Below are 15,045 nucleotides of genomic sequence, written 5' to 3'. Positions count from 1 at the left end.
CATCAAGGTCTTATGAATTGAGGCTAAGTACATACATTGGTTTTCCTTCAAGGCCATTTCAGAAGTGTCTCCCCAATTCAGTGATTTGACATGAAAGAAGAGTCAAATTGTATCTCTACCATAGGTCTGAAAATTTCTGGTCAGGCATTGAACCAGGGGGTTTTATATACAGGTCACTGAATTTGATCAACAGCTGGTCTTTAAGGGAAGAGATCAAAACATGCACAGCACAGTAATCAAGTCCAGATGTTGTCTAAAAGACAAGCTCCAGTTCTAGCAGGAATTAATTAAGCAAAGTCTTACAAGCTGTGTCAGAAGGAAACCAGATGAAAACAACAGCCCCTCTGCTTTTTTTATTAAAAAAAAAAATGCAACAAACATTTTGAAACAACTGACCACATTTTGGCTACAAATAGTTCAGTGAAATAAAACATGCTTTTGGTTGCCCCAGTTAATGATTTACTGGTACAACCTGCTGGCAGTAAGCCCAGCTTAGACAGAGTTGGAAAAATGCCAAACCTCTACACTGCATTCAACATAGAGCCTCCGAAACAAACTGTCACTGGGTATAGGGGAGGCTGAGCTAGGAAATACATTGTTTTGGGATCCACAGGACCCCAGCTCTCAAAGGCATCCCCCAGAGTGGAGGGAATTTTTTTTCCTGGAGTAGTTGTTCCCTTATATGTTATACCCTTAGGGTGTTTGCTCTGCCACTATTTTTTCAACAGGTCAAATACATAAATAAAAATAAAATTAAAAGCCTAGATGGGAAAAATGTTATGCAAAGGTTCTTCTAGGGAAAAAAAGAACTACTTGGGAGCCTTACCTTGCCCTCTCAGATGTGCTTGCAGGGTGCTAGCCTGGGAAATCCCACATGTGGAAATGTGGTCAGTGCAGGTGGCCACAGTCATTTGGTGTAAATGTACCACAGCAGGCTCAGCCCACAAACGGGATGTCATGCAGCCCAGATGTGGGATATAGCTCAGATTCATGAACTGTAGTGAATGTGTTTGTCTTTTAATGTTGCAGTTTGGGAAGAATGAAAGATTGTTTAGAACACACTGTACACACACAGTACATCTGCATTTAATCTGTTTAGCTTGTACGTTTTTATAAGTGTCTCATGAAAACAGGTGACCTGCACCTTTTCTTAAACACAGACTGATCATATTGCTATTTTTTTGATTGCAAATTCCATGCATGAGGTATAAGGAAGAAAGAAACATGAAACCACAGCCAAAGAAGAGCAGAATGTTGACTTCAGTCAAACTCTACGCTCCTTGCACAGGTCTTAGATTGTTACATTTTTAACAGAAAGCAATATTAAATGATTTTGTCATCAGATATAAGGCAACTGCATCATGGAAGGATTTCTTTCCCTTCATATTAACTGAGAAAGAGTTTGAACTTAGTAAATATATTTTAAGGTGTGACGGGAAATCTGAGTGAAAAAACTTGAAGGAGTTTATCAAAAACAAACACCCCAAAGCTAACTTTTGCTCTGTGTAGATAGTGTATTTTCCTTTGCCAGTATTTGTATAATTATGAGTGACTCATTCAAGCCCTGATTCTACAGACCAAGATTAAATCCCAAAAGAGGGTTTAATCCATGTCAATAATTACATCCACATTTCTGTCTCATGGTTGAATGAGTCCTGTTTGCAGGGAAGCTTCAACCCCACCACCAAACCATCAAATAGCTCTTCAGCCTGAGCCACGAAGTTACAGAGCAGCAGATTTCAAAGCAAATTTGTTTCAGCTTCCCTGATGCTTCTGGGTCCAAACAAGCAAAACCACAGCTGCACACCCTGTTTCCATTGAATGCTTCAAGGCAGGAAAGGAAAGGGAAAGACTGAAACAAATGGATCTGACTATATTCCATTTCTGTTGATCTGATAACATCTTACATGTCTGGCAAAAAAGTTGTTAACTTATGGCTGGATATCCCATTTTGTAAGAAGTTTGAGGCAAGGAGGCTCCAAGCAGGTAACTGCAGCTTTGGAGCATTTTCCTACGCTCTGCACATTACTGTGGATACAGGTGTTTTCCTTAGCAGCAGTGGCAAAACACCCATGGTAACCCTTCAGCCCCTGGTATTAGTCTGAGTTTTCTGCTGTAAGTCTTGCTACAGAGGCCGGAGGTGCCTGGCAGGGTAAGGCGTTTCCTAGTTGTACTTTTTTTTTCCATGGGAAAATTCAACTCTAGTGCAGCATCTGCTTCTTAACAAGGCAATGTCTTCTTTTCCTGCCAATGTGAAATGAAACTTAAAGATGTCCCAATCATTGGAATAGCTTTTCTGTTGCTTGTGACTCATTACTTGGTGCTCAGAACCAAGGGCCTCTGTTCAACTAAGTCACAACATCCAGTGAAAGCGTTCTGATAAATTAAATTATGGACGTGCTTATTGAAAGGGGTACACTCAAATGTTACATGTAATTTCAACCAACGGTTAACCTTACCATGGAATAATAGAACAAATATACATTGAATTGTCAAGACTAATTAACAGAAGAAAGGTAAAACATCAAAATGGTCTCAGGGGCCAGCGTCCTCCACTCCAAAACTGGCTCCCTGGGGTGAAACATCTTGGTTGATGGTGAGGGCCAGTAGACTTCTGCTGCAGGACCTGTTTGGCTGGCTCAGTTTGCAGCAGGTTTTGAGAGAAGCAAAGCGTGTTCTTTGGGATCAGCTGCCGACGCGTGTGCCCAGAGCTGAGCAGCACGTCTGCCGCGGAGCCCGAAAGGAGTGCGGACAGAGCTGCGCATGGGGCAGGGCCGGTGGCCGCGGCTGGCAGAGCATCCGAACCACAGCAGTCTATTTTCATGAGCCACACAGGTGAGGGGGAAGGCTGAGGCTGCACCATGCCCAGCCAAAAGCGGCGGGGAATATGGGGATTAGGTGGGACTTCACCTGCAGGCTTGGGGCAGACAGCAGCAGAGCGGGCTGAGGGGCAGGGAGCCAGGAGGGTGGCCTGGCCGGGGGCGGGAGGGCAGCTGCCGCTGCTGGAGCCGCTGCTGGAGCCGCAGCCGCCGGGCCGGTGCCGGTGCCCACTGGCGGCTGCCGGACTACGAGTCCCAGCGTGCCCGGCAGGGCTGGGGCCGCGCTGCGCAGCCGCCGCGCCGGGCACCCACCTGCAGCCGGCGGCGCTGGGCTCGGGGCGCGGAGGGGCGCGCAGGCGGCGGGCGGCGCCGGGCTCGGGCTCGGGCGCGGAGCGGCGCGCAGGCGGCGGCGGCCAGGCCCGGCCCCGCGGCGGGGTAAGGCGGCGGCCGGGCCGGGCGGGGCGCGGGGCAGCATCTCCCGCGCGGCTCCGCGCGGAGAGGAGCGGAGCGGGCGGCGCGGGGGCGCGGCGGGTGTGGCGGAGCATCCCCGGCGCGGGGCGCGTATGCGGGGCGGCTCCGGTCGGACCGCAGCCGCGCCCCGGGATGGCCGCGGGAGCCGTGCGGGGCTCGGCCGGGCGGCCCCGCCACGCCCGGGCTCGGCGGCGAGCGCAGCGCCTGCCCCGGCCGCCCCCGGCGCCTCCGCAGCTTTGACAAGCGGGTGCGCGTGTTTATTGCGGAGCGCTCGCATCCTCGGGGCGGGCGTGGGAGGATAGCAATTAGATGGGGCAGTGTAATAAAATGCGAAATGCAGGTGTTTGTGTCAATGAAGATGAGCTGTCCCTCCCTGGAGATCTCCTGTCCTTTGTATGTCACACATAGAGCAGCCCCGGCGGAGGGTGGCTCTGCTCTGTCGCTGGGGAGCGGGTCAGAGCAAACGAACCAATGACACGTTCAGCAACACAAGGCTGATTTAGGAAATTTAGTAGCGTTTCCAAGGTCTTGAGGAGCAAAGTGTACCCTCAAAACCTGCACAGTGGCTTTAGATATCACATACTCTCTGTTCTGTCATATTCTAATTAAAAAACTATCAGGGTGCCCTAATTCAAGGGGATTTGCTTTGATGGAAACTTTGGGGGAATTTCTTCTGCCAGAGTAAAAATCCACAGTTGAACATTGAGAAACATGTAGAGATAACTGAGGGCTATAAACAGCAAAAAATAAATAACTGGTTAGATCCATGTAACCATTCTGAGCTTAGCAGTGGCATAAACTTCTGAAAAAAACCCTAACATCATTACTAATGAAACAAATTCAGAAATTTATGAATATCAAATATAAATTTAAAAGTAATTGGATGAAGTGATTACATTTTTATACCATGAATGATAAACTGTGTAGATCTATGCCTATTTGTAGTAAATAGATACAGTCTTTCAATTCCTTATCATATGAAAGCTTTTCCTTAACTGATTATTCTGAAATTGTCCTTGAACTTCCTCTGTTCTGCCCTTCACTCTTGGAGATAGGAATGTGTAGTGGGAAAGAAACACCTGGGACCAACTGGCCTAGTACTGTAGGCATCACATCCTCTAATTCTTTGCAAGGGATACAAAGTTACTAGAAAACAGAACTCAAACCGAGGGATGCAGGGTGATGTCTCACTGAATTATACTGACAATATTACAGTCCTTTCCGTGTTATTCTGCACTCATTTGCTGTCTGACAGCCTGCCTGCCTTTGCTCTGGTGTTCTTTGCTGTGCAGATCTTAACTGGTTTCCGCCATGGATATATTTAAATTTTTACCACTGTATAAGAAAAATGAAGACAGTTATGTGACTCATTTTAGTGACTTCACCAACCTAAATTCCTAATGTGTCTTTTTTCGCATTCATCCAGCTTGATTGTATGTCTGATTTTAGCCAGTAGCCTCTTTCATCTTGATAATCTAAGTAATTTTGTTCAAAATGGTGTGCTTTGCTTTTTCATTGCATACCTTTTCTTCCCCAAATTATTATTATTTCCAGTATTTTACAACTTCTGGCAAGCAATGTTTATGCATTTCTGCTGCCAGTAATCGGTTTTAGGGATTTTTTTGGTAGCATTCCTATATTATTGAATGTCCTAGCTGGATGGCTTCTTGTGATTGAGTGTCCTTTTGACTGAGGCTGAGATTGCTGTGCAGAATTTTGTACTGAGAGGCCCCAGGTAGCATCCTGTAACCACAGGTATTTGCACGTGGTGGTTAATAGTGAGGTAAATGCCTATGTTCTGTTTGACCACAGGAAATAAGTGTAGTGGTGGCTTCTGTTTAACAGGGGAGCTTGATCATCAGTATTTGGCACCACAGAAATCTGTAGTTTTTAAATCCTTTCAAAGAGCAGCTGGGACTGAATGTCCAGCTGCTGTGCTAAAGAAGGGAAATCTGAGAACAGTGGTGACAAAAAAGTAGCACTTGGTTTGCTATCTGTTGGCAGCACAGGTGGAACAATGCTCGTGTTAATGTTACCCAGTGTCCTTTTTCTCCTATTGATGCTTCCAACATGTGGAAAACAAACACTGGTGTTGTCATTTCCAGGGCTGGTCTGATCTATCCCGTTGTAAAAATAAGAAGTCAATTTCCAGGTAATTCCTTCTCCTGTTTGTTGTTTCAGCTGCCAGGATGTGCACATCATGCGTGGTTGCTGGCTTTGGTTTGCAGATAAAATGCAAAAAATGTTGGTAGTTATGATGGCTGTGTACATTATAAGGAGAAAAAGCAGCTTAGGAAAGATGCAAAAAGAGGTTTATTTAGGAGGTACCTAGCAGTGGTCATTATTGTCCCAGTTGTGCACTCAGTATCCAGCCTTTGGGTCTCTCTGCTGTGTTTTCATTTGACATATGGTGTTTGTTTGTAATATCCACTTAAATGAACAAGACTGTCCATGGAAGGAGGGACCCATTGCCAAAGGAAAAGCTGTCCAATGCTTTTGGACATTTGGAAGATTGTTCAGTTCCTTATCTTGCCACAGACTTCCCATTTGACCTCGAGCAAGGCATTTCTTTCTCCTGACAGGGCAGTGGAGAGGCTCTTGTGTGGCTGATGGTGTTTAGGGCTCCACAGCAGTTGGTTCCATGTAAATATGATCAGCCAAGGATACCAGAACCTGGCCTTGGGCTTCCCAAGTTTGCCTCTGTGGAAAGCTGCAGGTTCTTCATAGCCCAGTGTGTGCTGTGCTTTGCATTCATGGTAGATATGCTGATTGGAAGGACCACAGTTCTTTACACAACACAAAATCTGGGACACTGAACTGGATGAAGACACCACCTTGTAAACATCACAGCTCTTCCTGTCATGTGCATGATCTGTGTCCTCCTGGGGACCACAGAGCCATGGGCTGCTGTGTCACAGGACTGGGAGTGTGTCAGCAGTGCTGACCAGAGGTACAGACCTTTGCCTGTTCCAAGTAAATCAGCACCTGCCTGCTGCAGAATCAAACCTGCACATCTGGTTAAAGGTTAAAATATCATTGGTGCCCCACTGAAGATACTGAGGCCATTTTCTTCCACTTGCTGTCAAATGGGCACTTGTGGTCTTATCTAAGGGACCATCAGTGAGCCATCACCAGTACAGCTCAGCAGGAGGAGTTTCTGTTCACGTCAGAGTGAAGCTTACAGATGACAAATTGTGGGTGGAGCTGCCACTTCATAGTCTATTTTGCCTGTATAAAAAGACTCTGTCCTCCACGATGCTCAGCCTTGCATTTCACACCGCCCTCAGTTTCAGACAGTAACTATGTTACATTTTTTATCTCATAGCTAATTACTCTTGGTCCGACTTTCGACTCATCGCTTAAGTTCTATAAACAGAAGAGCCCTACCTTCCAGTTCTACACAGTTACCAGTTGCAGTGAGCAGAAACATTGTTTCATTAGTTTATAACTAGACTTTACCCCTCTAAAAGCCAAGGGGAGTGTTCAGCTGCAGGAGACAGGGCAGACAAACAGGTCTCTGGTCTTTTCCATTTCCTATACTTGATGCATCACTGAAATGTCAGACCATCATACACACAGTCCCACCAATGTCTGCAAGTCGTAGGTTTGTTCTGTCATCCTCTTCTTGGAGATAGGAATTGAGTGATTTAAAGGTTGTTTTTTTAAGTAAGATTTAAATCATCATATGGTCACTGTATAATTAGTCATCATATTTTTTGTCGGGAAACAATTCTAATGGCTATGATCTAAAAATATAATGATACCCAGAAACAAGCTATAAATTCATCACACATTATAAAGAAATACTTCCTTTCCAGGACTCAGTTTCATGTTTTGAATGGTTGTGAGTAATACCACTAATGGTATTTTAGAAACAATCAGAAATTGGTCATTATGTAACATTATTCTGCATCAGTGGGAGAAGAATCAATGTTTCATCTTTCTTTAGTCACCAGGGAAAAACCTTTCATGTTATCTGAATCAGAGGGAGAAAATCCCTTTATGATAATGGTGCTTTCATATGGCTAATTTTGCAGTATACGTGGTGGTTATTTTTTTATAAAGGGCATGACTGAAGTCCCATTACAGTGAATTGATGTCTCACATTTTATTTGCGTAGAAGTTATCAATCCCCCATTTAAGCAGCCAGCTGTGATCTGAACTGCAGAGTAGCATAAACATTAGCAAGGTTCAGAATGCCACATCCAATTATGAAGTGGAGTTTCTGATCATTGAATGATTATCCTGAAGTTTCAGGCCTAGTCTAATATTAGGACAATGTAATTGTTAATTATTCACTGCTCTCTATATAGGACTAAACCAGTTGCTGGGAACAGAACATGAAGTAGCCCTACATTAGCTCTGGAGAAAAATAGCATTTTAAATATCCAGGGATTTTGAGGGATTCTTTGCTGCAGTGTGGCAAAGGATGGCAGCTGGGCTGGGAATAGAAGAGGCCATGCTGTGACTGTCCCAGAGCCAGCCCTGAGTCAGTGCCAAGTGCAGCTGAGCTCCCTCCCTGCCAGCCCCAGAGACACCCTCTGAAGGATCCAGTTCTGCAAGTCCTCAAACAGGTGATGTGCTCTGATCCACCAAGTGACCATGCTGTGTCATGAGTGGAAAAGGGTTAGAAATGGTGACTAAACTGGAGCAGTTCAGTACTCCTTATGTTCCGAAGTCTTTCTGAAGTTTTTTTGGGAAACAGGCAGAAAAGTTAGGAGATTCCAGAAGATGAAATACATTTCTACAGATCTCTCTTCCATTTTCTACCTATGTTTCTTTGATATGTCTACTGTATCTACATCAGGACCTGTAGCAAATACTATTCTCATCATGCACACATAAACCCCAGTTTCATAATGCTGTGTCCCTGTCACACTTGTGTTCTGTGCTGGCCCTAATGCATTTCTTCTAACCTTTCAGGGATTTCTGAACCTCCTACTGCAAAACATGTTCTCCCAGTATACATCCATCATATGTTCATGGTTAGAAAGTACATTGGTACATTGGTCTTGCTTCCTAAGTGTAAAGATTAGAAAGGAACCTTATTTATATGTCAAACAACAGAGTATTTCTGAATTATTTTTGGTTTAAGTTTGAGCTTTCAACAGCCTAGCCTTATTTTCCACAGCCAATCCCCGACAGCAGAGAGGATCCCTGTCTGGCACTGCATTCAGTGCGTTGGTGAGGACAGTCCCTTGCCTGGACAGCATGGGACAATCATCCTCCTTCTACTGAACATCTGCTTGTGTTGCACAAATACGGCTCTTAATCATAATGGCCCCAATCCTATTTATTTGGTCCAGTATCAATTTAACTTGGGATTAATTCCACCTGGTTCTTATTCTCATGTTTGGATACATGAGTCTATTTAAAGAAAGGGAAGATTTTTTTTCCACATTTACAGAGCAATTTCACAACTGTTTTTCAAAACACAAATATCCACCACTGTGGATATGGAGATAGTTTAAAATAGGTCATGGATCAGGATTTCCTTTCTAAAGATCAGTTGCCATGGTTTGCAAAAATAAGAACAATTTCTCAAATCTGATTATATAAAAAATACCTTTTTTCCCCATAAAAATGCAAAGAACTCTGTTAGATTATTTCCCATTCCTCACTTCTCTCTATACTCCATAATGCACATTGTCATGCAGCTTCATCCTTAGTTTGTACACACTATCAAACCTGGAAATTCACATCCTCTGTGTCACAGTATTCTCATCTCTACAGGACCCCAGAGACAGATGTTTCTCTAAGTGTGTAGTTTGTGTTTTAGACAGCAAGGGTGACCTGAAGTGCCTTTGAAGCTGCTGGTCCATAGGAGATTCTACAGTTCAGGTTGTTCCAACACTTCCAAAGGGGTCCAAGCAAATGCAAGTGGGACCTCTGACATTCAACCTTAACTCAGCAGAGGAGTCATTCACTCTCAGAAAGAAACATCTGTATCAGCAGTAGAAGATTACAACAGTGTTATGGTATCAGCAGAAACCACAGCCTGGCTCCTCTAGAAAGCCCTTTCAGAAGTGTATAAGCATAACAAAAAAGTACTTATGGGACGTGGCAAAGTATAGAGGGGTTATATCACAGCAGGTGTTAACTACATAGAGCAATAATGCTTTCATGTAGGCTGACTTAATGACACCCTTTTTCTCTTTGAAAACATATTTTGAATCCTGATGTTGACAGGAATGGGTGAAAAGCTGCCCCAAATAAAGCTGTATGTATTTCTTTCTTTAGAAGGAATCAGAAATGCAAATATAGCAAGCAGCTCTTTGAAGCTGACTGTGTACCCTCTGTGCTCCACAAAGATTTAAAAGTAGCACTTGGGTAGCAGAAATGCTTCTTATGGTTCTGCCCAATCCAGAATGAACACGGAACTCACCTGTTGGGCTTTGTGTTTAACAGAGGGGGCTTAGGCCCATGAGAAACTATGATGCTTCATACTGAAACTCAGTGGAGAAAAACAGATGGGATTTGTGTTCCCCCATTCCTTAACCTCCTCTTTCACTCTTCCCAGTAAGTTTGATGGGAAACTCCAGAGTTATCCATGGTTCCTCATCCTGCTTCCTTCAGTGTCCCTGATGCTGTGTAACATTCAAGAGTGTCTTGCCTCTGTGGTCAGATTGGACATCTTCCTTCTGCTGTATGACACCTGATCTGCTTTTATCTGCTCAAAATAACAGCAGCAGGGAGCTCTTGGTTAGGACTGCTTTTTTAACTAATTAAAGTTTTCATACAGTAATCATAACAAAACAAATCCGATGGATGTAGTATGCAAGAAATAAATAGTTGTGCACTCTCAGAAAGGCCACAGTAAGGAGCTGCACAGACAGCGTATGGCTCTGTTTACATACACAAAATTAACAGTATGAAATCCAATTAGGAAGGTGGAGATCACTATCATCACATTAGACAGCGGTTTCCAGAGTGTGTGAATCAAGACTTCAGCATTTCCTTCCCAGACTGACTGATGCTGAATTGCTGGATTTGTCTCTTTCCTTTAGTTTCTCATGCTGTGACTCTGGTGAAAGGTCAATAGAGAGCATAAACCCAGGACATGAGCAATGGGCGTTTCAGCCCAGCTGGCAGCAGCCTGTACAGCAGAGTGAAAGCTCCAGAAAAGCTTTGCTGCTTTCAGGGATTATGGACAAAGAAATTCCCTAAGCAGTGTCTTCTGCTTTTGTTCAGTCACAAAAGAGTAGGATTCTGTTGTGAAAGGGAAACTATCAAGGGAATTTCTGTTGCAGATATATGCAAGAAAAGCGTGATTTCAGGCTCTTCCATGCACTGCCAATCTAATAAGGGTTATTCAACACAGTCCTTCATGCCATAAGAGAAGTTAGGCTGATACATCTGTAACATCTGGGTTTGTATTTCTCTTTGGGGTATCCCTGCTGCACATGGTCAAACATCTTCTTCATAATTAAGAGGTAACAGTTAGAATATTGAGAGCTGTCACCTGTTTGAAGTGTCTCCTGTCATGTCTTCCCATTATGGCTGAGCACTTGGGCAATTCACAAAGAAATTTGGTGCACACAAATCATACCCTGCAGTGCCTCCCCAGGAGCACCTGGGTTCAGCTTTGCAGACCTTTTCACAAAAGCTCTCAGATCCATGTCCCCACTGACACCAGTGAAACAATTCCAGGCTGTAATCCTGCAGTGCTGCACATCCAAAGGAGAGGACCAGGTCCTGCACAACTGGACTGACCCTCAGCCAAGAAAACTGTCCTCAACTCCTACAAGCTGCTTTTCCTACAATATTTAATTACCCTAACCTTGGGATTACATTTCTGTCTTTTCCACAGATGTGATTAAACTCTAATAAAACAACCATTTCAACTTAAATAGTTTTAAAAAGCTGTAATCCCCTCAAAGAAAATTTTAGCTCAGTTAATGACTGCTAGCTGAAATGTTGTTTGTAATGAGTTTATCCAAAGAAACTTTGAGAAGGCACCTGATGCCTTAGTGCAGAATTTTGTACTGCAGCTCAATTTGTTTTTACAGTTTAAACAAATAAATATACTTATAATTTTTAAATAAAATGCTTTCATTATTTAACAAGTAATTTTCATAAAAAATTGCATGGATTAAACACATATTGAAATAGTGTTCTTCTTAATCACCAAGTACATGGAAACATTAGCTCTTTTGTACTATATTGTGCCAAAATATCCCCCGCACTCATGGCATATGGTGAAATTTTGGTATTGTAAGAAAATTTTGAATGGTGGTAACTTTGTGAACCATCAGATGCCGACTACCTCCCTAAAACATTGTTTAAAGAATGGTTTAAAGCTCCCAGTTTAAAGAATGGTTGAATTCTATAATGACATTTGGAATGGCTTGTTGATGATGTCATGCTAGGAGAACAGAAGCAACAAACAGAGCAGAAATAATGAAAAAAAGTGAGTGTGTAGGCAAAATATTGATTTTTCTTGGAATAGGATGTTTAGGTGTTTCAAGTCAAGGCTTATTGTGCCTTGCAGTAGTCATAGAATTCCAGATACCTCAAATTTGTGAGTCTACTGATTATTCCCTTCCCTTTCTATAGGCTGCTGATTTCTAGTCTTTTTGATAAACAGAAAAATGAGATATGTTTTAATATTTAGTATTTAAATAGTGAAACTCTTAAGTAAAGGAAATATTTACATTTGGATTTGGAATAAAAGAAAAATAAAAATCAGGCTTCCAGTTCATATGAAGAGCAACAGAACCCACATGGATTTTATCAGCTTATGACAACTAAAGACCTGGCCAAAGGAAATTAGAGTTGGGGTTGATATATAAGCCAGTGGTAGGTGCCAGTTGGCTGCTTTCCATATCAACCATAACTTTGAAATTTGTGAATGCAAAAACTCAGCTGTCAAACTGCACAGCTAACTGTGTAATTTGAAGAGTGCTGGTGCTGCTGTGGGAAACTGGGCAGACTTGGGAAGGCCTGGAGCACACTTAAAGTCCCCAGTTAATGCTGTTTCTGATAATAAATTAGTTCTCTTTCAGTCCATCCTTTTACAGGCTGATTCTGGTTCTAGAATTTGCTCTGGACACAAAAAAAGAGAGCAAGTAAAGACAGAGAGTCCTTTGTCACATTGTCATATGACAGACAATATGACAATGACTGTTGTGGTCATGCAAATGAGATCTTCTTGTTCCTGGTCAGTTGGAATCATCTGACAAGGAATCATATTCAAATTTTAAAACGAAATGAATCTGTGAAATACTAAGTCCATATTTTTTCATGACTGTTTGCAGGTCCCCCATGTAGCAGACTGAATAACAGATAATACTTTGAGCTATAACTAGCATATCCTCACTCCAAAAATTTTGATAAGTGCTATCATTTGTAGCCAAACGTGCTGAAATAAGACTAAAAACCAGTGTAACTGAAAGATGCTTAGGTAACCAGAATGTACCAAAAAGTCAGCCAAGATGATGTGATTTAGCTTTCAGCCATCAGCAAAGCTGGGATAAGATAGAATACCTCAAGATATATAAGATAGAATACCTCATTCTGATTTTTGTTTGTCAGTGTTGGCCTGTTGTCTGTGACTCTACTACTTTCCTCTGCTTTTGGCCAAAAGAGCAAACTGCTCCCATGCAAGTGAAATAAACCAGATATATTTCTATGAAAAAGGAAAAGTTCCTACTACTTTCCTTATCTATGTCTCAAAGTTTCTGTTTGCTGCTGTACCCGTCCTCGCTACTCCTTGGCTGCTGCTGCCCAGGGCGTCCCACACCCCCTGTGCTGTGCCAGGACATCTTGCTGCTTTGTTTTCATTAATAAGTGTCAATGTGACCCTCAGCACGTGGGCTTTTCAGGACTCTCAGCTAAATGGAGATCCTCATAATGCTTTATTGTTAACAGTGAGTGAGGCCACAAGGAGCTCAGCACCCCTGAATGGTTGAAATCTCGAGCAGCAGCAGCAGCAGAGCAGTGCAGCAGGAGCCATGTCTCTGCCCTTCCGAAAAGAGCTGGAGAAGTACAAGAATATCAATGAAGATGAAATACTCAGCAAACTCTCAGAGGATGAACTGAAACAGCTAGAGCATGTTCTCGATGACCTTGATCCTGAGGTTAGTGATAACTCAAACGCTGCCTGTTAGAAATGCCACATACTGCAGATTTTATATTTATATTCTGTTACAGTAGAGACAGCATACCTTAACATATGAGCAGCTCAGCTACAGACATTTTGGTTGTATTCCTGCTGTGATGTGCAACTTGCTTTTCTACAAGTCACTGTGCTCTTTGTCTATTCCACATCTATGTGGACATGAGCTTGTCTGCAGTCTAAATCTTTAATCATGTTGGCTCACTGCAACACAATGAGAAGCTTTTTATGGCTGCTGTTTGTGGGCACAGCAATAAACAAACATAACCTATGTTTATGGAGACCAGGTCTTTTGGACTTCTGAAATCTGTTGGCCATGGATCAGATTTGCTGTGCACATTCTGCCCAGTGATGAAGTGTTTCTGAAGTACTCTGGGGCACCTTCAACATGTTGACTTTACTGCACCTGCACTGCAAGGTCCACCTACCTGTATTCCTTTCTGGGATGTTGTGGACTGAAATGTGGGGGCCTTTTGTGTATTCCTAGGTTACAGGGTGCAGAGGAAATCACATGATCCCACAGCTACAGGTTGAAAGTGGGAATTATCTGCTTGCTTCCTCATACTCTGAATAGCTGAAGTCTACCTCATTCATTAGTCTCTTTAGTGCATGCCATTCATTTCTGAAGTCTGAGAGGCATCTGCCTTAGAATGAAAGGAATTTTTTTTTTTAATGAGGGAGAGAAAAATGGTCAGGAAAAAGTGTAAAGGAATAGAAGGAAATACATAGAAAATTTATCCTAGTCTATATACCTGGACTGCAAACTCTGGTTATAATATGTGTAACACAAAGGAAGCTGATCTTAGTTCTTTAGTGCTGTGATTAAAAATAAGGTTAGTAAAAACATTAATAGATAGTTAATCAAGAAGACTGAATGATATACTGGGTTTCATGGTTGCATTTAGGTAATGGGTGTTACTGCTGTCACCAAAGAGCATTATGCAAAGAATGATTTCACTTAAAAACCAACAACACTGAGATGAGATTTGGAACACTGTGTGAAGCTGCCTGCTGCCCTTTCTGTGCCTCCCTCTCTCACAGAATGCCCTGCTTCCAGCGGGATTTCGGCAAAAGGACCAGACCACCAAACCTGCCACAGGCCCCTTCGACAGGGAGCGCCTGCTCTCCTACCTGGAGAAGCAAGCGCTGGAGCACAAGGACAGAGAAGACTTCGTACCATTTACAGGGGAAAAGAAAGGTACTGTCCGTGCTCGTGGTAACACTGAATAATGGACTGCTTGGGTGCAGGCATGCACTGCTGCCTGGCTTTTTTGTGCAGTATGCTGGGACACAGTACAGGGTGAGGCTCAGGAGTAGCTCCAGAACTGCTGGAGGAGAAGATGAAGCGATGGTTTATCTGTTGTGAGTGTCTGTCTCACTGCTCTGGAGTGCCAGTGGCAGTTCCATGGCCTGTCCCAGTGGCAGATTAATGGCCTGGTGAGGGGTACAGGAGCACAGGAGCACCAGCCCAGCAAAGGGCTCAGTCAGCAGCTCCCTGGTCAGCCAGTGCCTCTGGGTGCACCCAAGCATGGACAAAGGTGCCCTCGCCAACCCAACAGGGATTTCCCTTGTTAAGCATTCAGCCCATGCAGAGGTGTTGCAGTGGGGAAGGCATTCAGGAGGAAACATATAAATGCC

At 43.3% G+C, this 15,045-nt stretch overlaps 1 protein-coding gene across 2 annotated transcripts in view; it reads left to right on the top strand.

Annotated features, from left to right (window-relative positions):
• Positions 1 to 2,590: 2,590 nt before the first annotated feature.
• Positions 2,591 to 15,045, top strand: part of LOC146432738 (tropomodulin-2) — a 33,520-nt gene continuing 21,065 nt past the window's right edge. The window contains exons 1-3 of one of the 2 annotated variants that reach the window (XM_085070638.1): positions 2,591 to 2,835; positions 13,161 to 13,369; positions 14,449 to 14,605. In XM_085070638.1, coding sequence (XP_084926764.1) covers positions 13,244 to 13,369; positions 14,449 to 14,605 — 283 coding nt within the window. In that variant the 5' untranslated portion in view covers positions 2,591 to 2,835; positions 13,161 to 13,243. Of the gene's footprint in view, positions 2,836 to 3,133; positions 3,255 to 13,160; positions 13,370 to 14,448; positions 14,606 to 15,045 lie in introns of those variants that run through there. The other variant, XM_085070637.1, reaches the window with a different exon arrangement.

This window comes from Lichenostomus cassidix, chromosome 10, assembly GCF_008360975.1.
Source record: "Lichenostomus cassidix isolate B80296 chromosome 10, HeHo_3.0, whole genome shotgun sequence".
NCBI lineage: Eukaryota > Metazoa > Chordata > Aves > Passeriformes > Meliphagidae > Lichenostomus > Lichenostomus cassidix.
Note: the sequence above shows the minus strand (reverse complement) of the source record. Positions and strands in the feature narration are given on the sequence as shown.